Genomic DNA, 27,894 nt, shown 5'->3' on the forward strand with positions numbered 1-27,894 from the left:
AAAAAAAAAGAGGAAAGAAAGGAAAAGGAAAGAAAAAGTCTCAGGCGCACATCTGGTCTCTTGGTCAGGTATGTGCAGATACATGTTAGATTTCAGCTTTTCACCCATTAGGATAGGCAAAAAAAATTTTTTTGTTTGGGTTATAGAATCCTGTTCAACAACTCAAAAGCTGACTTCAAAATACTGTTTTTCCATCTCTCCCCTGCTTGTGGTACTGCTAACTAGGTCAATTCTCCCCAGTTGGTAAATAAGGGAAGAGACCTTATAAACAATCTGACCTCAAAGCCCCTACATGAGTCTCAGCAGCACATTCCTTTCTACTATGGTCCATTTAAGCCCACAGTTCTCATTCTCCTCTACAACTGAAGGATCATGGGTAGAGATCTTTAGGAAAAGGGTGCCATTAAGTTGGTCCTTTTTTTTTTTTTTTTAAAAGACAGAGTTCTAGTCTATTGCCCAGGCTGGAATGCAGTGGTTCAATCACAGCTCATTGTGACCTTGAATTAGTGGACTCAAGCAATCCTCCTGTCTCAGCCTCCCAAGTGGCTAGGACTGTATATATGAGCCACCAAGCCTGGCTAATTTTGTTTTTAGAGCAAGGTCTCGCTATGTTGCCCAGGCTGGCTTCTAATTCCTGGGCTCAAGCTATCCTCCTGCCTTGGCTTCCCTCAGTGCTGGGATCATAGGCGTGAGCCACTGTGGCCAGCCTAACTTTGTAAAACTTATAAACCCCTGATGAAGCACCCTGTATCGGATTTCAGTGTCTAGAATCAAATGTCATTAATATCAAACAGATTTCCTTTGGAGCCTGTGATAATGGAATTGTATTCTCTTCCATTTAAAAAAATTGCTTATTTTTTGAATAATTTTGTTCATTTCATTGGGACAGAAGTTATGGAAACATACTTAACCTGCCATTTTCCCCACAAACTCCTACCCATCTAATTGACTATATTGCTTGGATTATGGAAGGTTGATAAATGTTAATTCCGATGGCCTTACAACTCTTCACAAACGTAGTACTAAGAACACCAGAAAGTAAATCTGGCCAACAGAGCTCTATGTCCCAACCACCTTGGACAACAATAGCTACACCAACATGAGTAATCATTCAAACTCTCTGGATCCATTTACTTATAAAATAATAGGGTTGACCCAGACAAACTATAAGTCATCATTGTGTTCTGACATTCTAGTAACATGATTTGAGGTCATGTTTAGTTCAAATATTACATTAATATAACTTTATTACACCAATATTCTGTAAATTGAGGGTTTTACTATTTAGATTACTTTTTAATTTTCAGATAGCTAAACCTCTCCCTCTAGTGGAAATTTTATTTTTAAAAAATGTTTTAGAACACACAAGGTTGCTCTGTCATTTTTTTTTTATCAGTCTTCACAGCAAAAATGTAAAACTGTGCTCAGTATGTAAAATGGTAAAACTATTTTAGAAGTCAATTTGCCACTATCAATCAGAATTTGTAAGTTTCCTTTGACTCAGCAATTCTACTAGATATGTTCCTAAAGGCATACATACACAAGTTGGTATAGAATACGCTAGAATTTACCATTAAATAATAAAAATTTCAAAAACTTTTCATCAGGTTATTATGTCAGAATTGTAAGCAATTGTTTTTTCCCTCCCCAAGTAAGAACTCTTGGTGTCTCTCACACAACTGACTCCAAAAACCCTGTTGATTCCAGAGCTGTCTGTAATTTCTTCCAACACCTTGTTTACCAGTCTGGTCTTCAAGAACAATCATAAAATCTAAAAGGCTCAGAGAGAAAGTGAGAGTTCTTAACACAGCCAGGGAGAACAAACCCTTTCTGTAGCACTTTGTTAGTAAAACCAATCAGTCCCAAAACACCTACACACTTTTAAACGTGAACAATGACACTCATCTCTCTTTAGAGACTCAGCAATTACTAGGTTCTACGTCTTTCAAAGAATATATCAACAGTCCCTCTCCTTAGATTTTTTTCCCCCTGCATTCCCTAAAGCATATAGGACAGAAACTGCTAGTGGTCCCCTCTATTTATACTTTTTTCTTGTCCCAGTTTTTCATTGGCCATATGGCCAAGCATAATGAAGATTAAATTTCCAGCATCCTTTATATGAATTTGTTGGCCAATAGAACGTAAGTGAAAATGATGAGTGTACACTTTCCAGAAAGTGTCCTTTAAAAGAACAGGTGAGCCTTTCTTTGCCCATCCTCTTCCTGATACCCGAAATGCTAATATGATCATTGCACCATGACTTGAAGCCATGTGTGGCTGATGGTAGAACCTGATTATCATAAAACCACCCTATTAGCCCTTGAAAACATACACGTTTACTTAAGTAATAGAGAAATACACTTCTAGTACCTTTAAGTTTTCTGTGAGGCACAGCTCAACTGATTCTAATTCATTCAGATGTGAGCTAACAGTATAAGCTTAGGCCATTACCAAACGGTCACAAAATTTTCAATCACGCTTTCGTGGCACGAGGATGAGAATATGAGCGTAAAATACTGTTGAGGTCTGGGTCAGTGCCAACACTGTCTGGTAGGAGGCAGAGTGTGGCCACAGCAGCAGGGGTTGCAGGACCTAAGCGGCAGGACATCCACTGCCTGGTTTCTGTCCTGTCTGTGCTGCCCTGGGGTGGTTACCCAGGCCCAGCAGGCCAAACCACGCGGTAGTTGATGCCGGGAATGACTCTGGTCAGGCAGCAGTCATTCTTCAGGAGCATATCACATTATCAAAATGTCTTCTACACCGTGACCTCATCCTTATCTGACTCAGGAAGGCATCAAGTTACTATCTGATACTTTCCATCAGAGGTTTAAGGTGACTGAAGTATGCAACTTAAATAAAGTGAAGATATTGCCGTCTGTGTTGGATACTATAGTCTACGTTGTGTCTCAGGCCATAGCCCCACTAAGAAGCATACCACTCAATCTTAGGGTACAACCCATCCTGGAAGGCACAACTCCTCTAAGAAGCTCATCCACCTCAATGTCAGAGGATAATCTTTCCCTTCTCACTTGGATTTGTGGACAAGCCTCTCAAGGACAAGACTAATTCTGCCCACAACGGAGCTTCTCTCCGCATAACCTATGAGGCAACTGTGAAAAAGGTGAACTCTCACAGTAGAAAAAGCCTGCAAGACCCCAAGGCTGCTAGGATTCCCCTGAGCAGTTTCCTGGACATATATACTAGAGTGCAGATGTTTTTGGAGATGGAAGTGGACCACGGGATGATGATTCCACCAACCTGCCATGGGTTGCAGGCTTGGCCCATTAATGGATGCCAGCATACAGAAGAGCATTCAGTAGATTACCACTCTCAGGTCAAGTTCACATCAGCCACAAAGAAAGAAAATATAGTCAGTCAGACTATGAAACCTTTTACAAAGGGACAACATCCATGAGTCCAGCAGCCGCCTAAAGGAAAAGTCTGGGGTGGTGGCACAGGTTGTCCAGCCTAAATGATACCAATCCATTTGGGTCCATTCTCTGCTTTAGTCTTCAGCAAATGATCTTTGTGGTCATGTGATATCTCCTTGGTGACCTTGTACATCCCCAAGGCCTAGGGCCCATCTGGGAACAATGTCAGTCCCCTAGAGCCACTTACCACCCATGCCCTTGACACACTGAACAAGCTGAAATGTGTTTTGTGTCCCGCTCAACTGGCCTTGGCAATGCTACACGGCACCTTTTCTTGGTCACTTTGGCAGTGTAAGAGTGATACTCTAAGATGAGTACAAGCTAGGAGCTGTGCCATCAAATGAGGGGGTCTAGACAACCCCTAGCCCATCCTCAGCCTGCCAGAGCCAGTAATAGCAAATGGAGACTTGGATTGCAAAGAGAAGCAAAACTTCCAAACCCAGGTAACTGTACCAAATCCTTGGGACTAGTTAGGGAGTGGCTATCTGACACAGGAGGAGGAAAGGTCCTGACTCCATAACCAACTCCTGTCTCATACTAAATGGGAAACTTGGGACAATTTTTGTGGCTAAGGACACCGATGAAAAAGATAAGGAATACTGGCACATGACCCCGAATATAAGCATGCAGCTTGTCCACAGGACTCAGTTACAATAAATACTCTACACCACTTTAGTTATCTGATGAGCTGAGGTCAACGCAGCCTCACTGCCCTTCCCTGTTCTGTTCCTCCTCTTTGCACACATTCCGTTGGCCCAACTGGCAAAACCAACTGGTTGAAACTGCTTGCTCCTCTTTCAACTGCTTTCTCCGGCTTTCAACTTTTCTTGGAGTCAGCCTTTGAAGGTGGTTGAGCCGTGTTCTGCTGCACCCTGGCCAGTGGGGTCACTTATTATCATTCTGTCTGCTTTCGCTTTCCTGCTTCTGATATTATGTGAAGGTCTTAGCCAAATGAATCTTCCTCCCTCTGTTGTGTCTCAGCAGTTCAGTACAATGTGCAAGATCATCCAGCCCCAAGGAGCATTCAGATGGCTGTGGTCCCAGATGACCACAACCTCATGAGAGGCCCTGAGCAAAGACACCCAACTGAGTGGCTCCAAAATTCCTGACCCACAGAAAATAGGTGAGATAATTAATACACATAGTCAGCCCTCCCTATCTATGGTTCTACATTCATAGATTGACCAACTGCAGACCAAAAATATTTGAAAAAAATATCTATAGATGCAGATGGTTGCATCTGTACTGAACACGTGCAAGTTGTTTTTCTCATAATTATTCCCTAAACAATATACTACAGTAACCATTTCATAGCATTTACATTGTATTGGGTATTAGAAGTAATCTAGAGATGATTTAAAGTATAAAGGAAGATGTGTGTGCATTATAGACAAATACTACACCATCTTATATAAGGGACTTGAGCATCCATGGATTTTGGTACTACAGGGAGTCCTGGAACCAATCCCTCACAGATACTGAGGGATGATTGTATTTTTGGTTGTTTTTTTGTATGTGTGACAGAGTCTCACTCTGTTACCCAGGCTCGAGTACAGTGGCACAATCACAGCTCACTGTAGCCTCGATCTCTTAGGCTCAAGCAATCCTTCCACCTCAGCCTCCAGAGTAGCTGGGAGCTCAGGTGCACACCACCACGCCTGGCTAATTTTTAATTTTTTTGTAGAGACAGGGTCTCATTACATTGCCCAGGCTGGTCTCAAACTCCTGGGCTCAAGCAATCCTCCTGCCTCAGCCTCCCAAAATGCTGAGACTACAGGTGTGAGCCACCATGTTTGGCCTATTTTGGGTTGTTTTAAAATGCTAAATATCATGGAGATTGATGAAGCAGCAACAGGTAACTAATAGATATTAGATGGCTGGCATATCACCTAACTACTGATGACACCCAGGACTATTCCCACAATCTCATGGAATTGCACTGGGAGCCCAGGAGCATCTTGCCACCTGTCCTTCAATAAATCACCTATGGCTTTCACAGCAACCCTACCGTACGCAGTTGCTGGGCTATTAACACCTGAAATTTTGAAAATGTACCACTTTGCACAAATGTGCTATGAATGGGGGCCCTGGCTCATGAACTCCTCTTCAGATCCACCACTGTTGAAGGCTAGGGTGTGGGAATTGTTTATCTCATAGCAGAAGTACCTCTGTTATCACAACATGCTTCTTAATTTACCTGAATTTCCAGAATCTGAAATTCAAGGTGAAATGTAACCATGTGGCAATTTCCTGATAATCTGTGTCTCTGTAGAACTTTTCTTATACCTGTAAACCAGAAAAACAAATATTTTGTTTGCAAATAACCATTTTTTTCAAATGCCTATTATTTAATTTTGTGTGAATATCTACAATACATGTAGGTATATGTGTGAAAGTACGCATTAGCAATTACATTGAAAAACTCTGGAAGAATGTAAACCAAATTGATTATCTTTGCAAAATAAAATTAGTGATAACTTATGTTTCTAGTTTTCTTTTTTTTTTTTCCAGACTGAGTTTCGCTCTTGTTGCCTGGGCTGGAGTGCAACGGCGCGATCTTGGCTCGCTGCAACCTCCACCTCCCAGGTTCAAGCAATTCTCCTGCCTCAGCCTCCTGAGTAGCTGGGATTACAGGTGTGCGCCACCACATTCAGTTAATTTTTCGTATTTTCAGTAGAGACAGGGTTTCACCATACTGGTCAGGCTGGTCTCAAACTTCTGACCTCAGGTGATCCACCCACCTCGGCCTCCCAAAGTGCTGGGATTATAGCCATGAGTCACCGCACCTGGCCAAGTTTTCAACTATACCAAAAGTTATGGTAAGAAGTAGAAATGTACTAGTATAACCCTAGACAAAATTGAATCATGTTAACTGTTCAATGGTTTTTATTTTTCCAACACTACCTAGTTCTTAAAGGCAGTAAATTGAATCCATGCGTTTACCTCTGCTATTTCTCAAAACTGCACTAAAATGACAGTGATAAATGACATTTTTGAGATATAACATGCATACTTTTGAATGCATAACATGCCCTATTCTTTTTTTTTTTTTTTTTTTTTGAGACGGAGTCTCACTCTGTCACCCAGGCTGGAGTGCAGTGGCCGGATCTCAGCTCACTGCAAGCTCCGCCTCCTGGGTTTACGCCATTCTCCTGCCTCAGCCTCCCAAGTAGCTGGGACTACAGGCGCCTGCCAGCTCGCCCGGCTAGTTTTTTGTATTTTTTAGTAGAGATAGGGTTTCACCGTGTTAGCCAGGATGGTCTCAATCTCCTGACCTCGTGATCCGCCTGTCTCGGACTCCCAAAGTGCTGGGTTTACAGGCTTGAGCCACTGCGCCCGGCCTCCATAAAATGCCTTATTCTTAAGTATACAGCTCAATATTTCTTTTTACACATGTGGTTGTCCAGGTAACTACCACTCAGATCACGCCACAAGAATTTTATAGAACCTGTAAGGTTCCTTAATGTCCTTTCCCAGGCTATACCCTACCCCCAAGAGGTAAGTAAGCATGATCCTGACTTCATGTAGTCATCTAGTTTTGCTAATAACATTACTTTTAGAAGGGCATGATTCTACAAGGATAAAGGGAACAGGGAAGATAAGAACAACTGGATTTGAGAAGCTGGAAATCAGATGGATGAACTAGATAGCACATGGACAAGTGAAAGTGACCTGGTAGAGCCAGGAAAACTGAAACCTAAGCCAGCAAATGAGGAAAACCCAGAAGCAAGTCCATTTACACAGCAGAATACCAGATGGGTTATTATGAATCAGCAGCACCAAGTACCTTTATAGGAGGTGAACCTGGGGCTCAAAATAGGAAGACTGGTTAAAGGTTTGTTCAATAAGCAGTTAGGAAAAAAAGACAGAATGGTACAAATGGACATAATTTGCCTCCTAATTAGATGTACTGGTAAGAACAAAACATCACTTACATAGTTTTCCTGCCAAAATTGCACAGGAATGTCATTAAGAGGAAACAATCAGAAAAAAAAGAGATTGAAGAACAATCTATAATACAAGTGGTCTTCAAATATGTCAATGTCGTAAGAGACAGAGAAGATTGACCAGATTAAGACTAAAGAGACATAACAGCTAGATGCAATGCTTAATCATGGATTAGATGTGGAATTGTTTAAATAAATGGCTATGGAAGACTCACTACGGTTAAGATGTCAGTTCTTCCCAACTTTGATCTGTACATTCAATACAATCCAATCAAAATTCCAGCAAGTTACTTTCTGGATATCAACAAAATGATTATCAAGTTTACATGGAATGGCAAAAACTCAGAAGAGCCAGAATAATTTTCAAGAAAAAGAAAGTTTAAGAACTTAAACGACCTGATTTAGAGACTTACTAAAAGTTTAAGAACTTAAACGACCTGATTTAAAGACTTACTATAAAGCTACAGTAATCAAGAAAGTATGGTATTAGTGAAAGAGTAGACAAATAGGTCAACAGAACAGAAGAGAAAGTCTAGAAATAGACTCACACAGATATAGTCAACTGATCTTTGACAAAGGAACAAAGGCAGTTCAATGGAGAAAGGATAGTCTTTTCAATAAAAAGTGCTGGAACAACTGAACATCCACATGCGAAAAAAAAAAATCTAGACACTGACTTTATACCTTTCACAAAAATTAACTCAAAATTTATTACAGTTCTAAATATAAAATACAAAACTAAAACTCCTAGAAGATAATATAGGAGAAAATCTAGATAACCTTGGGCTTTGTCCATAAAAATAAATATGCCAAAAATGTGGTAAAGAAAAAATGCAGATGGAATCCTGGAAGTAATCTACAACCACCACTTTATTTTGCACATAAGAAATCAGACCCAGAGAGACTTACTAATCTATCCAGTCTCCAGGCTTTTTTTTCTTTATGTCCAGGTTTTATTTTTTCTTTATGGAACACTATGCATACATAAATTGCATATAAATATATGTAGTATGATAAATTTTCAGTTTGATGCTTTTTTACTTGAACACACTGATTTTTATTTTATTTTATTTTTTACTTTTGAGATGGAGTCTCGTTCTGTCGCCCAAGCTGGAGTGTGATGGCAGCATCTCTGATCACTGCAACCTCTGCCTCCCGAGCAGCTTGGAATACAGACATGCCCCACCATGGCCCACTAATTTTTGTGTTTTTAGTAGAGACAGACTTCACCATGTTGGCGAGGCTGGTCTCGAACTCCTGACCTCAAGTGATTCACCCGTTTTGGCTTCCCAAAGTGCTGGGACTACAGGAGTGAGCCACCACACTGGTTTTATTAGTTCTTTTTTTTTTTTTTTTTTTTTTTGAGACAGGGTCTCACTGTCAACAAGGCTGAAGCGCAGTGGTGCAATCTCAGCTCACTGCAACCTCCACCTCCCAGCTTCAAGCCATTCTCCTGCCTCAGCTACTCGAGCAGCTGGGACTACAGGAACGCACCACCACGCCTAGCTAATTTTTGTATTTTTAGTAGAGACGGGGTTTTACCATGTTAGCCAGGCTGGTCTTAAACTCCTGACCTCAAGTGACCCGCCCACCTCGGCCTCCCAAAGTGCTGGGATTACAGGCGTGAGCCACTGCACCTGGCCTGATTTTTATTTTTAAATAATGAGTAAGGGTGTATTTTTAACAAAGTTTAAGGACCACAGAAGAGGATCAGTCCTTCAAAACAATCAATCCATGTATCAAGCCCATCCACATGTTTTTAACATACATTTAAAGCCCATTAAAAGACAAGAATAAAAACTATAAATTAAAAAACTACTCTCGGCCGGGCACAGTGGCTCACACCTGTAATCCCAGCACTTTGGGAGGCCAAGGCAGGCGGATCACGAGGTCAGGAGATCAAGATCATCCTGGCCAATGTGGTGAAACCCTGTCTCTACTAAAAATGCAAAAATTAGCCTGGCATGGCAGAGTGCGCCTGTAGTCCCCGCAACGTGGGAGGCGAAGGCAGGAGAACTGCTTGAACCCACGAGGTGGAGGCTGCAGTGAGCTGAGATTGCACCACTGCACTCCAGCCTGGGCGACAGGGCAAGACTCTTGTCTCAAAAACAAACAAACAAAAAACCCAAAAAACAACAACAAAAAAACTACTCTCATTACTTTGCGGTAACACTTAATTTTGGACTCCAAATTCCATTACTTAGTTTGTAAACTGCCTCTTACAGAATCAAAATGGAGAATTTAAAAGAATCATCATAGGCACTAAAGGAAATTCCAAAAGAAGAGTTCTAAAAATGTTTGGAGAAATAAAAGCATACCTGCAATAAAGTCTACATTCTTTACACATGATTATTTCGAAGGAAATCAAGATCATTTGATTACCTAGCTTCAGCTACATTCATTAACACACCACAGAAACTGTGTCTGCCCAATTAATAGCTATGGAAAATGATAATGACTTCAAATAGCTCTTTGTCTTTCCAACAGCATTTGGCCAAGTGCCTGGGCCAGACACAGTAATTATCTGATTAATTAAAGATTTCATGGCATCATACGTCACCAAATACATCCACTAAATCAAACTGTTTTGTTTTCAGTTTAATAGATTAAAAAGCCTCAAAATACAGTAGTATTAGAAAAACCATTTTGAATAATATTGTATTACTTCTGTTAGGAACAACTATTCACTTTTGCCTGGCAACTTTTTTATGTGTCATAACAAACATAAAATGTGACATAAGAAAATACAGTCTTTGATGACAAGGCTTTCAAGCATTTTTAACCTGTGAAGCCTAACAGCTGTTTAACTTCTTTATGAAATCATGCAATGCTTGTGAAAAAGAGAAACAGAAATATCGGAAAACCAGTGACACTGACACTACATCGTCACAAGGCTTATTCTGATAGAACCCTTTCACATGTAGATTATACTACACATGCCTATTACTGTCAGTTTGTATTACTATTTTCCTGTTCAAAATATTTTTCGTAGACTGGGCTCAGTGGCTCATGCCTGTAATCTCAGCACTTTGGGAGGCCAAGGTGGGCAGACCACCTGAGGTCAGGAGTTCGAGACCAGCCTGGCCAACATGGTGAAACCCCGTTTCTACCAAAAATATAAAAATTAGCCGGGCATGATGGCACGCACCTACAATCCCAGCTACTCTGAAGGCTGAGGCAGGGGAATCACTTGAACCTGAGAGATGGAGGCTGCAGGGAACTGAGATTACACCACTGCACTCCAGTCTGGGTGACAATGCAAAACTCTATCTCAAAAAAACAAAACAAACTAACAACAACAACAAAAAAAAGAAAAAAATAAAAAAAAAATAAAAAACAAGATATTTCTCTTCCCATACCATTACTCTTGCTAAATTACTTCACAATTAATTTCAAGAAATTCCTACAACTACTTAGATTTCTGGCTTTAAAATGATATTTCTTCTTTATAATTTTTATGTTTTTCCAAGTTTGCTAAAATAAGCACATATTACTCACAGAAAAAAAAGCATTTCAACTCTTGTGATGTCCCTGTCTGAAATCTCCCATTCAAACCACATTAGCTTTGTCATGACTCTACGCCTACTCTTCATGCTGTGGCTTTTCAGCTAGTAAAAGTCTTATACCCGGCCTATCCTCATTCTCTATTCTCTCTGCATTCCATCTCTTCCTTTCAAGTAATTTAAGTCTCCAAATCCCATCACTCTGTTTCTATATGTAATTCAGTCACCCTGCAGTGGCTGCCCAAGACCCTCTCCCCTGTCACGAGGGTTATTTTCAGTGGAAAAGTCAGGAAACACACCAAAAATGATTTCTGCTTTTGGGAATGTTATTCTTGACAACCAAAGTTCTTGACATCCAGTTGCACAGCTGCAGTAGCTTCCCTTTATCTCTTAGCGCATCAGAGATCTTTGGCAATAAAATCTAGTCACTGGGACCAGAAACCTTCCTTCCGGCAAAAAATCCAGCTGCTAAAACATTTATCTTGGCAGCTTTCATGTCAGTGCTGAACAACTCCTAAGATGTATAAATTAATGGTGCTGTTGTTTATTCACTTATTAGTATTTACTTGACTATTAAGGTACTTAATAATAGAAACTGTGTCTATTCTTCTCCATCAGGAAGGAGAGAAGGTAAAAGAAAAAAAGAAACTCTGTCTGTTCTTTAATATTTACCTCAGGCAGCTTATTTATTTTTATTTTTTTTTTTAATGGAGTCTTGCTCTGTCCCCCAGGGTGGAGTGCAACAGCACAGTCTCGGCTCACTTCAACTTCCACCTCCCAGGTACAAGTGATTCTCCTGGCTCAGCCTCCCAAGTGGCTTAGATTACAGGTGCCCACCACCACACCCGGCTAATTTTTGCATCTTTAGTAGAGACAGAGTTTCACCATGTTGGCCAGGCTGGTCTCAAACTCCTGACCTTAGGTGATCCACACGCCTCAGCCTCCCAAAAGCTGGGATTACAGGCATGGTCACGGGGCCCGGCCCAGGCAGCTTTCTGAACACCGTGATGTTCAAAAGATATGTGAGTAAACAGGTTTACCACAACCATACATTCATGTACTTACCTTGTAGAATTTTAATTCAATATTATGACAATCAATTTTTTTTTTTAATTATTATACTTTAAGTTCTAGGCTACATGTGCACAACATGCAGGTTTGTTACATACATATACATGTGCCATGTTGGTGTGCCGCACCCATTAACTCATTATTTACATTAGGTATATCTCCTAATACTATCCCCACCTTCTCCCACCCCATGACAAGCCCCAGTGTGTGATGTTCCCCACCCCATGTCCAAGTGTTCTCATTGTTCAATTCCCACCTATGAGTGAGAACATGCGGTGTTTGGTTTTCTGCCCTTGCGATAGTTTGCTGAGAATGATGATTTCCAACTTCATCCATGTCCCTACAAAGGACATGAACTCATCCTTTTTTATGGCTGCATAGTATTCTATGGTGTATATGTGCCACATTTTCTCAATCCAGTATGACAACCAATTTCTTATGCATAATAAGGAAAGCTTCAATACTATGTCTAGATTTTTAAAAAATGCTTACTCTTTTCTGCCATCTCAGTGCTTGTTAGGTCTTCTGTCTGCTTGGAGTAATTTCTTATATTGATGCCAGTAAGCATACTTAGAAATGAAAGTTCTGATTCTAAATGTCCAAGCTGATTTTTCAGATCTTTTGAAGACTTCCATCCTTTCGAAGTGAATTGGTGTATGGCTTGAAAAGATTTTCTAAAAGGCAAATAACAAAAACAATCACTCCAATTACTAACAGGTGTTTCATCTAATACCCCCATTTTCCTCAAAGCATTCCCATTTTGTCCCTCTTACTCTCTTCCTATTAAGTCCCCTTTCCCCATTAAAAAAAAAAAAAAAAAAAAAAAAAGAATTTTCTCAAAACCAGTGTGGTTACTAACACTGCCTTTTTTTTTTTTTTTAAAGAGATGGGGTCTCTTGCTGTCACCTGGGCTAGAGTGCAGGGATGTAATCATAGTGCACTGCAGCCTTGAACTCCCAGGCTCCAAGGATCCTCCTGAGTAGCTGGGACCACAGGCGTGCCACTGTGCCTAGTTAATTTCTTTTTCCTTTTTGTAGAGACAGGGTTTTGCTTTATTACCCAGGCTGGCCTTAAACTCCTGGCTTCAAGCCACAGCCTCCCAGCATGTTGGATTATAGGCGTGAGCCACCATGCCCGGCCCACAATCTTTAATTTCAACAAAAAACATATGTAACCAAATTATACTTCCAAATTTCCACCTATTAGAAATACTTTTAAAATAAATTATAACAGGAGTACTTTGCAAAATTACAATGTGAGCTCTGACCCATGAAATTCCAGCCTAAATTCCTACCTTTCAAATTATTTTAAAAGATGTCTTGAAATTTAAAAAATAGGCCAGGCACAGTGGCTCACACCTGTAAACCCAGCACTTTGGGAGGCCGAGGCAGGCGGATCATGAGGTCAGGAGATCGAGACCATCCTGGTTAACATGGTGAAACCCTGTCTCTACTAAAAATACAAAAAATTAGCCGGGCGTGGTGGCGGGTGCCTGTAGTCCCAGCTACTCGGGAGGCTGAGGCAGGAGAATGGCGTGAACCCGGGAGGCGGAGCTTGCAGTGAGCAGAGATTGCGCCACTGCACTCCAGCCTGGGTGACAGCGAGACTCCATCTCAAAAAAAAAAAAAAAAAAAAAAGAAATTAAAAAATAAAATCAATTAGCTAGCTTTAATTTCTAAAAGTAAACATCACAGAACATTTTATAGTAAGAAAGAGTCTTTCAGGAAAAAGAAGTAGCAAATCTCTTTAAACATCACTATAGCTAGACATTCTTCATTGAGAACATACAAATATATTTTGAGAAAAAGAACGAAATTTTAGTTAGCCTGGTACAGGGGCTCACGCCTGTAATCCCAGCACTTTGGGAGGCCAAGGCAGGTGGGTCACTTGAGGTCAGGAATTTGAGACCATCCTGGCCAACATGGTGAAATCTCTTGTCTACTAAAAATGCAAAAAATTAGCCTGGCGTGGTGGCAGGCGCCTGTAATCCCAGCTACCCAGGAGGCTGAGGCAGGAGAATTGCTTGAGTCTGGGAGGCAGAGGTTGCAGTGAGCCAAGATCACGCCACTGCACTCCAGCCTGGGCAACAGAGTAAGACTCTGTCTCCAGAAAAAAAAAAAAAAAACAGAAAAAATTTAAAAACCTTTTGAAAAAGAAGAAATTTTATTTAATAATTGTGTTAGATGGTATTTTATTTTTTGTCATCCATTATTTCCTTTAAACACTCTGCTACATTCTACACTATTGACTTTTCCTGCCAGCTTAAAACATCCCTTCCTTAGATTCTTGGGCATAATTATCCCAATTCTCATTAGATATCTTGGGTCGGCTTCTTGTCTCCAACATTAGAGGGAAATCCAAACACTCTTACTTCTGCTGTCCTAAATATGTATTCTTTCATTCTGCAGGAACACTAAATGATTAGCCTTAGCTCCTCTATGCTAGTAACTCTTAAAATATACCTCTAACCATATATTTCTTCTTTCTGCAAGGTAGATCTAGCTTGGTATCTCACCCAATGGTTTCCCTTGGAATCTGCTTTTCCTCTAAATTACCCTACATTTGTTAATAATAAAATCTTTCTCTTGGTATGTCAGGCTCCAGACCTTGGAAGTTATCCTTGGCTCCTTCACTTGCCTGACATCTGGACTTACTGCCATCCTTTCTGCTCCTCACGTAACTATTCTTCCTTTTGTATTTCTAATTCTACTACATTAGCCAATGCTCTTATGACCTTACACCATCTCTACACAGAATAATCTAATGCTATAGTCTTCACACTGAGAGCCCAATCTGTAAAAATTGTTTCAAATTTTGTTTTAATGCTAATTTAAAATGTTAATGTAAGTATATTCTGTATCATGAAACTACCACAGCCTCTTTTGCATTTGCCATCGTAGACTGATGCCCCCACAAATTACATTAAATATAGAAGTCAGGGAAAAAAGAACAGAGTGGGTGCAGCGACTCACTCCTGTAATCCCAGCACTTTGGGAGACTGAGGCCGCCCAGGAGTTCGAGACCAGTCTGGAAAACATGGCAAAACCCCATGTCTACCAAAACACACACACACACACACACACACACACACACACACACAAACAACAAATTATCTGGGCGTAGTGGCAGATGCCATGCCTTCAGTCCCAACTACTTGGCTGGTAGAGGGTCACTAAGGCAGGACGGTTGCTTGAGCATGGGAGGTGGAGGTTGCAGTGAGTCATAATCATGCCGCTGCACTTCATCCTGGGCAACAGAGTGAGACCCTGTCTCAAAAAACAAAACAAAAAAGAAAAAGAAAAAAGAACAGAGATAAATTTCCGACATAAATGATGAGCGGCCGGGCATGGTGGCTCACGCCTGTAATCCCAGAACTTTGGGATGCTGAGGTGGGCAGATCACCTGAGGTCAGGAGTTCAAGACTAGCCTGCCCAACATGGCAAAACTCTGACTCTACTAAAAATACAAAAAATTAGCTGGGCATGGTGGTGGGTGCCTGTAATTCCAGCTGCTCGGGAGGCTAAGGCAGGAGACTCGCTTGAACTTGGGAGGTGGAGGTTGCAGTGAGCTGAGATCGCACCACCACACTCCGAAATTCCGTCTCAAAAAAAAAAAAAAAAGCCATAAATATAAATGAGCTTCTGACAAGTGAACACCAAATGTCACAGCAAGCTATGAATGAAAATGTCAAGGTATTTCCAATAGAGCAAAATGGTAAGAGAACCAAGTCATCATTAAAGGCTGGATATGCAGAACTCAAAAAAGAACCTGCAGTTGTCAGAATGGCCAGCAGGGAGTTCGTGTTTAATAGGTACGGTGTTTCAGTTTGGGGAGATGAAAAAGTTCTGAAGATGGACAGTGGTGATGGCAGTACAACAATGTGCAAGTGTTTAATGCCATTGAGCTGAACACTTAACAATGGTTAAAACAGTAAATCTTACGTATATTTTGCCACAAAAAGAAAATCTGCATATTCTTATTCACAGCAGCTATTTAGTTTGAGCAAAATATTTGTGTATTTCAACTAATGATGTTAGTTTGAGCTATTTTGGATTTGTCTGAATTTTATTCACTTTGTGGTTTTATTATTGGTAAGTCGGTCTTCATAGCATAAAAATTTGTCAGAATTAGGAGCTTGCAAGAATTTTTTTCCCTTTAAAATGAATCTATACACAAGTTTAAAGGTCAATGGTCTACTAAGTGTTAGTTACTATTATGAGGCAAGTACTCTTCTAAATGAACTACATATATTAACTCAATTAGTCCTCATAGCAACCCAAAAACTTGGGTATAATTTTACCACGGAGGAAACTGAAGCACAGAAAGTGGGAGCTCACTTAACCAAGATCACTCAGCCAATAGCAGAGACAGGATTTGAAAGCAGGCAATTTGGCGCCACAGTGTGGACACATGGATATAGCTGAATAATTTAGCTACAATTTTCCTACCTCCAATCCATCCAACCACTTATAATCACTTAAAAAAATAGCTTGGTACACAGGTCCCAATCCTCCTCCTCCACTATAGTGAAAAGAAACCTCACGGCTAAATCCAAATACCCTGGACTGACATTTAATGTCTCCCACAATATGGACTCTTCTGACTTTCCAATTTAACCACTGAGAAGTCCCAGATTATATAAATAATTTACTAAGAACTAAAAATAAAATCCTACCCCATCCCCACAATCACCCAAACCGACTCCCTCTTGGTCAAGGGGATCCCCCAAAGAAACCTTAAAAACTCAGCTCTTAACCATGACAGGACGGGAGGTCAGACACACCTCATTATAGCCCTTCCTATTTGGGATATAGACACAACTGACCAGCATTAATGTTAAAACAGAGATCATAAGAGTTGCAGAACAGACTCTATGGCAATAAGATACCAAATTATAAACAAGACCTAAGGCCATGCCAGGCAAGGATTAAGTCACATACCCCCTACACTTAAAAGAATGAACTATCACTTTGGGAGGCCGAGGCAGGTGGATCACCTGAGGTTGGGAGTTCAAGACCAGCCTGACCAACATGGAGAAACCCCGTCTCTACTAAAAATACAAAATTAGCCGGGGTGGTGGCGCATGCCTATAATCCCAGCTACTCGGGAGGCTGAGGCAGGAGAATCGCTTGAAACCGGGAGGCGGAGGTTGCGGTGAGCCGAGATCGCGCCATTGCACTCCAGCCTGAGCAAAAAGAGCGAAACTCTGTCTCAAAAAAAAAAAAAAAAAAAAAAAAAAAAAAAAAAAAAAAAAAAAACTATGTTCTAACTGCCACAATTTTTTTTTCTCTAGTGGCTAAACAAGCACTAGCCTCCAGATAAGCAATATTGAAATAATTGCAGTTCATCCACCACCAGATGCTGATTCCCCTGTTCCACAGGCTTTGATAGGACAAGAGAATGATTTCAAAAATTTTTCTTTTGATAAGATCACCAACCATGGACTTGTTCTAACAGGTTTACAAAGCCTGTGTACTTAAGTACCTTTGCTTCCCTCCTTCAACTTTTGACATACAGGGCCTAATTGTAATGTATTTAAATGTTAAGTCAGTTCCCCAAAATGAACATGGAATGTATGTAATATGCATGTTTATTCAGTACATGTGAGCACATCTCCCTTCGTGAATATTCATAGCCCCTCCTATAACCTGTTGTAATGTGTATACATAGCCCACTCATCCATCATAAATCCCTGCCCCAACCCCTCCTCTTCCAAAGTGCGGGCCTTTCTGCTTTGCCTGAGACTATGCTTCCCAGCCTGTCAGGATGGCCACTTTGCAGACTGCAACCCTTTTTAAGAAACAGTCTCTCGAAATTTGCAGATCTCATGATTTTTCAGTTGACACTACTTTACCATGTGGACTAATGAAATCTTGTGGCTAGTAAAGAGAACACTTTTCCCCAGTTTTTAAACTTCAAAGTGTGCACACAAATCATCTGTTAGGGCAGGGTATCTTTTTTTAAATGCAGATTCTGATTCAGTTGGTCAGGATGTCGCTCTAACAAACCGCCAGGTGATGCTAAAGCGTCCCACCTGTGGAGCACACCTCAAGTAGCAACGGTCTTTAATATATTGACTCTCATTTGAGGAGGGGCACACCTGTTTCCTCTCCCTTTTACCAGTCACAGCTTCCTCTACTTTCACGACTGCACGCAGACATTTTCTGTAGATCTCCTCTTTCCCATTTTCTACCAATTCTTCTCCAGTTAGCTCACGAAAAAAAAAAAAAAAAAAAAATTCTCTCTGCACCTGTGTCAAATTAGTCTTGACTCAAAACTTGAAGATAGTTTGTTTTCCAGAGGCTTCCATGTTTGAGATGATGATACATAATTACGGTTGCAAAGCTTTTCTCTCCCTCTCCTTCAACAAAGCAAAAGTGCCCAGACTTTGGAGTTAAATTTTTGGGTTCCTAATCCATCTCTGACAATTCCTTTCTCTGGAACCTTGGACAAGTTACCTAACTCCTCTGAGCCTCAGTATCTTCAACTATGAAACAGGGCCAACAGTAGCACCTACCTTAGAGGAATGTCAAATTCTCCTACAGGCTATATTAACCACTCTTCCTGATATCAACTTACTTTTTTACCGAAGTTATTTTTCAAGGGAATTTTTATGTCATCGTAAACAAAAAGTCAGTATCACTTGCCATGGTTAGCTGACCCATTAAAAACAAATGCCATGAAATCAAACGGAGTTACTAAATCCCAACTAGAGAAACCTCTGCTTACTGGAGGCGGAACTATCTAGCTAGGGACATAGTCAAGACTTTCTCCTTGTCAGTCATCCACACAGACGACTGCGATGAAACGAGCTAATAATCTGCAAGGCAAACGCCGTACGCGCTGCTCCCAACTCTAGGCCATTGTCATGAAAGGATCAACACCAGTTCATGCCCACATTTTGGGGCTGGGAGTAGGAGACGGAGTATGTCTGTGGAGATTCACCCGCCTGGCCCGGGAACCCCGGTCAGCGGAGCCTGGGGAACTTGGGGGGTCACGTACTGGACTCTGGACTTCTCTTCCCAGGGCGCCGGTGGGTTCTCACACGCTCGCCGCAACGCCGCGATCTCAGCTTGCAAGGCGCGCACCTCTGCCAGCTCTGCGTCCATGGCGCGTTGCTGACCGCAGCCTGGCAGGCAGCGCCGCTGTCACTCCGACCTGCGCGCTTCACCAGCGCTTCAAGCCTCGCGCGCGCTCCCAGCGCGGACCATCCCGGAGCTCACGCGGAGGGGAGGCGGGAGAGCCCCGCGTGACCCCCGCGTCCCTGTCCGTCCAACTACACGCTCGCCCGAGAGCCTGGGTCCTCGACGTCCCTACACACGTTTCCCTGGCTATCTGATCAGTGCCTATACTTTCTCGGGAGAGCGTGTTCTTTGCTATTCCAAGCCCAAGCGCTCCGCTGCTCACCCCAGCCGGCAGCCTTGGAGCCGCCCGGCCGCGTGCGTCACTGAAGAGGCAGGGCTGGGATCACGTGGAGGGGAGCGCCTCTTTATTTTTTTTCCCCCTACTTCCTCACTTAGGCCGACCTAGTCCAGGAATTGGTACACACAGCGATAGTGTTCAATAGAAACTAGGGGATTTTGGTTTGGGCTCTTTTGCGGTCGTTGAGGGGGAGGTGACGGAGGCGTCAGGGAAGGTGGGAGGACGGGAAAGGAAATTAAAAGCTCTTGGGAACTGAATTGTGGTAACGGAACCTTAGGAGGCTAGGTTGGAAATCGAGTAGGAAGGAAGAGACGATGGTCCGTTGGGACACGTGACCAGAAGTTACGGGCTGCAGCGGCGCTGGCGGTAGGTGAACGAGAACGACGTGGTGAGGAGTGGGTTTCAGGCATGAGAAGTCACAGGGCCGTTTCCTAGCCTCTCTTCACTTCCCTGGGAATTCTCGGAGAAAGAAGGCTGCAGTGGGTAGGCTGGGGGCAGAGACTGTCGGGAAGAGGTAGGCCGGAGCTCTGCCCAGAATACATGCCATGTGGGGACGCTGGTTGGGAGTCTCGTTTGGAAAGAGTCTCAGCTGTTGGGGAAGGGCAGGGCGAGAGCTGAGCGCCTGCCGGGTGCTAAACGAAATGAGAGATACTATGATGGGCCCTAGTACCTCTGGAAAAGTTTTCCTGAGTCTCCTGTGATCCAGCAACCTTCATAGTATAGTGTTAAGAATTCCAAGTTCTGAAGTTAGACCTGCATTATAATCCTGGATTCACTAATTTTCGGTATGGCATTGGGAAAGTGACTTAACCTCTTCTGGTCTTCTGAAAAGTGGGAAACATGCAAACTACTTTGTACAATGCAGGCACGTAGCAAAAACACAAGTCTGTATTCGCTATATCACTTGATCTTTGTGACTGAACCCCACTTTGCAGCACTTTTATTGTGACATAATATTGTGCCATTTGTTTAATTCTTTTGTGACTATGAGGAGCTCCAGGAGCTCCTAGCCTCTGTATTCACTTCTTTGGGTCTTCCCGGAGAAAGAAGGCTGGGGTGAGTAGGTTGGGGGCGAAGACTATTAGGAAGAGGTAGACTAGCTCTTTTTATCTTTTAGTGCATTACCTGCCACATCCTGTTTATATCAGCCTTTGTTACAGACAGTAAATGAATGTATGAATGAATCAAGGAAAAACATCTAAAAACGTGAATACGTAACATTAAGAGGGATAGAGTAATATTATGGCCATTTGGAGGAAAAAACCTCTGGACCTGTATCTATATGGGTATAAGGTTGCTGTTCCAAAGTACATTTATGAAAAATGTGGATGTAGGGCTTGGGCAAAACCTCCAAGACTAAAATTTGGAAGCAATACAATCGGAAGTGAAATACAGATCCAGGAGACGGATTTGATACAGGCGGTTCAGAGGAAGTAGTTGTTTTGTTAGATTTTAGCAGAACTAAGGGAAAGAACTCTTCTTCTCTGTATACAGAAAATTACTTTTCCCACTAGAACACACCAAGTATATGACCAGCCTTCATGAAAGTGAACAGAGAAGCGAAGCGGCTTTATGTGGGTGGCCTTAGCCAGAACGTTTCTGAGGCAGACCTACAAAATCAGTTCAGCAGATTTGGAGAAGTTTCGGATGTGGAGATCATCACACGGAAAGATGACCAAGGTAAATGTATGGTCCTTCACTGGGTAGTTATAGGCAGACATAACTCAGGTTAAGTACTAGAAAATAAAACAACCCCAAGATAAATGTTAGCTCTGAACACCAAAAGTTTTCAGTGATGTTTTGGAGATACAATGTGTGATGTGGAACTTGACCAGAATTCATTTCTGAAATAAGAAAAAATTCTAAATTCTAAACATCTGATTTCAGAAACATATTAACTTCCAGTTTTGAGAGCTAGAATTTTCTAACATTAAGTGTCCCATTAAGTAGACTATCACTAGCATACAATCAAAATGTTTCCTTAACTGACTACTGTACATTTTCTTCTTATTTTTTTGGAATATTTTGATAATCATGCTTATTTTATAGCCAATAAAAAAAACAAGGTTTATGCTTGAAAGAATAAGTTTTCAAGAACTAATTTTTTTTTTTTTTTAAATTTAGAAACAACCATTTTTACATTGCTCTCTGGATAAGAATTTAAATAAATTGTGTTTTGGTTTTTGGTTTTTTTTTTTTTAGGAAACCCACAGAAAGTCTTTGCATATATCAACATCAGTGTAGCAGAAGCAGACCTGAAAAAATGTAAGATCATCATATATTTTCTATACTATTGGCCAGTTTGTATCACTCTGTAACTTGGAATACCTTTGGTTCTAAGTCTAAACCTCCACAGCCATTTTTACGTTAACTAGAGGGACAGCAGTTGATCAAGAGAATTCCAGTATCGTTTGACTCAGCAGGTTTAGGTCCATTGCATTTGGCATCAGTGGACTTGGTAGCACTTGCTAGTGGGTTTACTTAAAACTGGTATTCTCAAATATTTTGGATAAGGAACCGAACTTTCATAGAAACTGCCTGTTACATATATCCCACTGAATATCATGCCACGTTCCCCCTCAGTCTGATCATTTTTTTGGGAGCTAATCCTTGTCACTAAACACTCTTAAGGAGGGAGCTTTACAATACACCCTTGTAAGACCATATCCTTGAAATTGTGAAATCTCTTGTTGATAAGTTTAGTAAAGTCAAGGGCAAACAGTGGCCTTCAATGAAGAACGAGAGATAATCCATACTGCCACTGACACAGTAGCATATTCTAGTTATTTGGAGGCCAAAAAGTGAAAAAAGACACAGAAAATAAGTAAAGGGAACATGCTAATAGAGGAAGAGGGCAATCAGTCTTTCGTAATTTCATTTGCAAAAAGATTGCTTTATTCTATTTTTCAGTGAGGAATATATGTGACAAATGTGAAGTTGTGGTTAAGAACACATAACTAGGCTTTGTGACCTGTGGCATTTATTTAAACTTCTTAGCCCCAGTTTGCTTATGTGATGAATGACAGAAGATAGTGCTTGCCTCATAATATTTCTGTAAGAATTAAATGATACATTTGCAACACTTTAGGAGGCTAAGGCAGGTGGATCACTTGAGGTCAGGAGTTTGAGACCAGCCTGGCCAACATGGTGAAACCCCATCTTTACTAAAAATACAAAAATTAGCTGGGTTTGGTGGCAGGCACCTGTAATCCCAGCTACTTGGGAGGCTGAGTCAGGACAATCACTGGGGAGGCAGAGGTTGCAGTGAGCCAAGATCGTGCCACTGCACTCCAGCCTGGGCGACAGAGGGACACTCGGTCTCAAAAATAAAAGATACATTTGTACTTAGTATAGTATCTACCATCTGCAAAATTCTGTTAATGGTATTATTAAGGAAGCTGACAGCGGATACTCAGAGAAATCAATTACTAGGGCATAGTAATTCAAACAGTTCAGTTACTCACAGTTAATTCATCTACAAGTTCTACAGTGATAATTAGTGTGAGGTGGTAAATAAAATTAAGGTGCTGTAGGATTCCAGAGTGTCCTCTGATTCACCTGAAAAGATGATTGCTTTATAGTTACAGGAAATATGTTTTATAGTTATAGGAAATAATAAAATATACATTAAATGTCAGTTATTCAGAGGTTCCTGACATTTGTTTATAAACAAATTGCAAATAAATTGTGCTTTACTTTTTAAACATTTTGCCTCATTCCAATCTAGTAACACTGTGAGATAGGGAGTGTAAAGACTCTCTTGGTAAGTTGTCAACATGAGACAAGAGCCTAGGCTCCCTCTCTCCAGGTCTCATTTCTTTTCTTCCACTTCCCGTAGATCTCTGTGACAAACAAGCCTACTTTTCTTGATACTAAATAATTAGAAAAAGCACAAGCTGAAATATTTTTCATTGCCATGTACTTGAGTAATAATTCTTTACTTTATAGGTATGTCTGTTTTAAATAAAACAAAATGGAAAGGTGGAACTTTACAAATTCAACTAGCAAAAGAAAGCTTTTTGCACAGGTAAGTTTTGCTTCACATGGATTTAAACCCTATTTTTTTTAATATTGTTAATGGTTTTATATATTATTTCAAATTATCAAGTAATATGGTATTATATTCTTAACAAATTCAAACATTATAAGTAGAGCTGAAATCCCTTTCAACTCTGAATCCCTTCACGCCAGATGCCAACAAAAAGGATAATTTCGTGCATTTACGTATGTATATAAGCTATAAAAGTATATATGTACTTATTTTCTCTTCGTTAACACACCCTTTTGTGGCAATGTAGATCTTCTCCCTTTATAACAATTGTTAGTACTATTTCAGTAAATGGTTATACCACAGTGTAGTGGTCCCTTCCCACTGATGACTGTTTCTACTTTTTCATGGTTGTAGATGATCCTGGAGCACGTGTCCTATGTATATGCAGGTGTTTCACTAGGTTTATATCAGAAAATGGAGTTGCTGAATCTTAGCATTGTCTGCATTTAAATTTTAGTAGATTTCTGAATTGCTTATGTTGATTTTGACTATTAATGCTGGTGTCATACAAAAATATAAAGGAAATAGGAGATCACTGTATGACAGGCATAAGAGTGATTATGCAAGTGATTTAAGAGCAAGACAATGTATTATAAAAGCCATTAGAGCTTTTAAAATCCTAAAGGTATTTACAGGAAGAAAAGGTATTGTTAGCTGGGGAGTTTTCAAAATAGGAAACAACTTAAGAATATGCAGATAGAGGCCGGGCACAGTGGCTCCCGCCTGTAATCCCAGCACTTTGGGAGGCCAAGGCGGGTGGATCACCTGAGGTCAGCAGTTCAAGACCAGCCTGGGTAATGTGGTGAAACCCCATCTCTACTAAAAATACAAAAATTAGCCAGGTGTGGTCGTGGGCACCTGTAATCCCAGCTACTTGGGAGGCTGAGGCAGGAGAATCACTTGAACCTGGGAGGCAGAGGTTGCATTGAGCCTACATTGTGCCATTGCACTCCAGCCTGGTTAACAGGTTTGAAACTCTTGTCTCCAAAAATGACCAGGAGAGTTGCTAAGATTGTTCCAGACCAATGAAATGTAACAAGAACAGATACATTCTAAAACAAGTGGCAAGCAGCTACTTTGAGGCATGTTTTGGGGACTGGTCTTATGGAAAAGGTGAGAATTTGATTTTGTTCTTCAGCTGAAGCCTCAGACTGTGAACACGGTGGTTATATACCTTTCATTCCAGCAGCAGTTGCCAGCCTATTGTGTGCAGGCACTGGGGCCCCATGCTGAGCAGGTTGAACACACAGTGCTGCTGCTTGGAGTATCTGCGTGAATATGCCTGCGAAGCATGGGTCTGATGGGTTTTCTGGGATATAAAGGAGACAGAGGCAAAGAGGCCAGTGAGGACTGCTCTGTGCAGTTGTCCAGGCTTGAAGATGGCGGCGGTGATTTGAATCAGAAGAGGGGGCATTCTCTTCATTAGGAGGATACAGATAATCAAGACCTAACAAATTGGGCTCCGAAAGATACCTTCGTCATGGGGAAGAGTGAACGGAGAGAAATAACATAAAATGTCAAACGTATGTAAATTGAGTGGGGGAAATTGAGAGAACTTGCGATCCGTGGTCTTGGTCTTCCATAAAGGGGAACTGGGACATCCACTGGAGCAGAGCACAGGTGTGAGCATGCATGTCAGGGATTCAGGAGACTGACTGTGGTGGGTGGGCTAGGTAAAGAACTCTCGTGCTTTGGTGGGACAGCCCTGACAGCACAGCTTCTCACTGCTGTCCAACCCTGTATTGCTCAGTTGCTGGTGGTAAGGGACTGGTCAGTAAACTACAGTAGATCGATGGAAAGGCATGTTGTGCAGCAATCATAGTGATGTTTTCAAAGAATGTATAAGTTGATAAATGAAGTGTACCCAACTGTGCTTATGGTATTTGGATTACATTATAAAATGTGTATATTTACATATAGAACAAAGATGAAGTTAAGTAGACAAAATATTAACAATAGGATGAGGGATACGGAATATGTTTTGCGTTCTTCACGGTTCTGTCTTCCAGTATTCTGCAATAAAAACATTGTATGTTCAGATAAGTAGGTAAACTATTATGCTACTAACAAAGCATTTTTGTTTTATTTTGGTTTTTAGTACTACAAAGCTGTTTACTTTATAGTGCTCATTTAGGCTCACCTAAAGTGAAATAGCCATTTTACATGGCTGATTGTTTTGACTCTTTTATTTGTATTTTCTTTTTGATTCAGATTGGCCCAAGAGAGACAGGAAGCAAAAGCTAAGAAAGAAAAATCAACAACAGGTAACACCAACTTGTTAGAAAAGATAGGAGGAGTGGATTTCCATATGAAAGCTGTGCCAGGGACAGAAGTGCCAGGGCATAAGGTGAGTCTCCTCTGTGGCCTGAGCCAATCACATAGTCTTGGGAACCGATGCCTGAGATCATGTGATCGTGGGTGTCATGTCTAAAACCAGTTCCTCTTTTCCCCTTTCTTGAGGCAATTAACATAGATAGGACTTTATGATTTTTCAAGGTGCATTTTACAACTCTTAGTTAAGCATAGTTCTCTGTCATTTTACAAAGAAAGAAATCAAAACTCAAGCAGAGGTGGACTTGGGTCATAAGTAGCCAGGAATACAGGCAGGTCCCAAGTTTGCCTGTTTAAATTAGCAGCCTGTGTTTTTTGTAAACCATCCTACATGGTTTACTTTGGGATTGATAGCTGCTCCAAATCTTACTTTTTTTTTCCTTCCCTCTCACAATTTTTCTCTTTGGTAACTCATTGTCAGAAAACTAAACCCAACAGTAATCATAGCCCACTGATTTTTTTGTTGTATTTACCTAATATTGTTATTAAATCTTTTCCATTTGTGTCACATATAGTAAATAAATTCTTTTTTTTTCTTTTAGAATTGGGTTGTGAGCAAATTTGGAAGAGTCTTACCTGTTCTTCACCTTAAAAATCAACATAAACGTAAAATATCCTTTGGCCTGTCAAAGTAATTATTTACCACATGATGGATACTTGTAAAATACCTTTAGCATTTCACTGTCTCTATTAGTAAATCTTTAGGTGTTCATTTGCATGTTCCCAGTTTCTTGGTACTCACCTACATGTATGAAACAATTAGAGCATGAGAAAATGGATTGAGGTTTTGTACAATTAAGTAATTCAAATGATGAGTGCCAAAGAGGCAGGTTGGTTTATTATTGTATTCATATTGTCATACATGGATTCAAAGCCATTGCTGAAGGAGCTAAAGAGGCGTGAGAGACCCGGAGACCATCATTAAAGAAGGCTTTAGAATTCAGGTAGGTTGTGAATTAACAGAAGTGATGGGAAGTAGTCCTGGGAGTAGGAATAGTAGATAAAAATATGTGGACAAGCAGGAGGATGGTGGGTTGAGAAATAGTTTGGAGCAGAGTGTGAGCAAATTCTAATGCCTATTCAATGAGGTCACATTGTCTAAGACCTTGAAGACCGGTATCATGGAATTCTGAGCAGTGTGTCTTGATATTTTTTTTTTTTTTTTTTTGAGACGGAGTCTTGCTCTGTCCCCCAGGCTGGAGTGCAGTGGCATGATCTCGGCTCACTGCATCCTCTGCCTTCCAGGTTCAAGTAATTCCCCTGCCTCAGCCTCCCAAGTAGCTGGGACTACAGGTGTGTGCCACCATGCCTGACTAATTTTTTGTATTTTTAGTAGAGATGGGGTTTCACCATGTTGGCCAGGATGGTCTTGATCTCCTGACCTCGTGATCTTCCCACCTTGGCCTCCCAAAGTGCTGGGATTACAGGCGTGAGCCACTGTGCCCAACCGTCTTGATATATTCTTTGGCTTTTAACCTTGGTGTCAGTCAGTAAGGGAAACAGTAGCAGGTGTTTCAAACAGAGGGAATATAGTATATGCAGTTAGTTAAACAAGTGCTGGAGGAGCAAAAGCCAAAGGTCACATTGCCCACTGATTGACAACTGCAGTAAACCACTACCCCCTTGGGACTAGAGAAGCAAAAACGTGTGTCCTCAGAGCTCACAGCTACTGTGCCACTGAAGCCACTACCTGAATCCAGGCCCTAGTTGCACTGGACATAGCTATGACTTCTGTCCTCCCTACAAGTGGCTCAAAGTCAAGAAACTACTGATTTCTTCTTTTCCACTTTCCAGCTTTCCACCAATGGCAGCTGCTGATGGCAAAGAGGAAAATATTGAAGGACAGTAGAGACAATAGACGCTTTTTGCCACACCTCACATATAACTGACATGTATAAGTAGTTACAGAACAAAGGGACTTTCAAGAGTAATTGCTTACGGTGGGTGCAGTGGCTCCCACCTGTAATCCCAGCACTTTGGGAGGCCACTGGAGGATCACTTGAGCCCAGGTGTTTGAGACCAGTATAGGCAACATAGTGAGACTCTAACTCTACAAAAAAAATTAATAAAAGAAAATTCAGGCTGGGCCCAGTGGCACATGCCTGTGGTCCCTGCTACTGGGGAGGCTGAGTTGGGAG

The 27,894-nt window shown here is 41.2% G+C and overlaps 2 protein-coding genes across 8 annotated transcripts in view; one reads left to right on the forward strand and one right to left on the reverse strand.

The window, feature by feature from the left end:
* The window catches only part of CENPP (centromere protein P), a 269,089-nt gene extending 249,689 nt beyond the window's left edge, over positions 1 to 19,400 (reverse strand). The window contains exons 1-3 of the mRNA XM_007969749.3: positions 18,955 to 19,400; positions 12,445 to 12,626; positions 5,629 to 5,717 (exon numbers count right to left, since the gene is read on the reverse strand). Coding sequence (XP_007967940.2) covers positions 5,629 to 5,717; positions 12,445 to 12,626; positions 18,955 to 19,061 — 378 coding nt within the window. The 5' untranslated portion in view covers positions 19,062 to 19,400. The remainder of the gene's footprint in view (positions 1 to 5,628; positions 5,718 to 12,444; positions 12,627 to 18,954) is intronic.
* A 193-nt stretch (positions 19,401 to 19,593) lies between these two features.
* NOL8 (nucleolar protein 8) overlaps positions 19,594 to 27,894 on the forward strand; it is a 28,228-nt gene continuing 19,927 nt past the window's right edge. For 2 of the 7 annotated variants that reach the window (XM_007969752.3, XM_037998620.2), the window contains exons 1-6: positions 19,717 to 19,888; positions 20,889 to 21,054; positions 21,577 to 21,639; positions 23,323 to 23,401; positions 25,637 to 25,772; positions 26,299 to 26,367. In XM_007969752.3, coding sequence (XP_007967943.3) covers positions 20,916 to 21,054; positions 21,577 to 21,639; positions 23,323 to 23,401; positions 25,637 to 25,772; positions 26,299 to 26,367 — 486 coding nt within the window. In that variant the 5' untranslated portion in view covers positions 19,717 to 19,888; positions 20,889 to 20,915. Of the gene's footprint in view, positions 19,889 to 20,868; positions 21,055 to 21,576; positions 21,640 to 23,322; positions 23,402 to 25,636; positions 25,773 to 26,298; positions 26,368 to 27,894 lie in introns of all 7 variants that reach the window. The other 5 variants (XM_073021447.1, XM_073021448.1, XM_007969751.3 and 2 more) reach the window with 5 other exon arrangements.

The sequence above is a fragment of the Chlorocebus sabaeus genome, chromosome 12 (genome assembly GCF_047675955.1).
Source record: "Chlorocebus sabaeus isolate Y175 chromosome 12, mChlSab1.0.hap1, whole genome shotgun sequence".
Taxonomy (NCBI): Eukaryota; Metazoa; Chordata; class Mammalia; order Primates; family Cercopithecidae; genus Chlorocebus; species Chlorocebus sabaeus.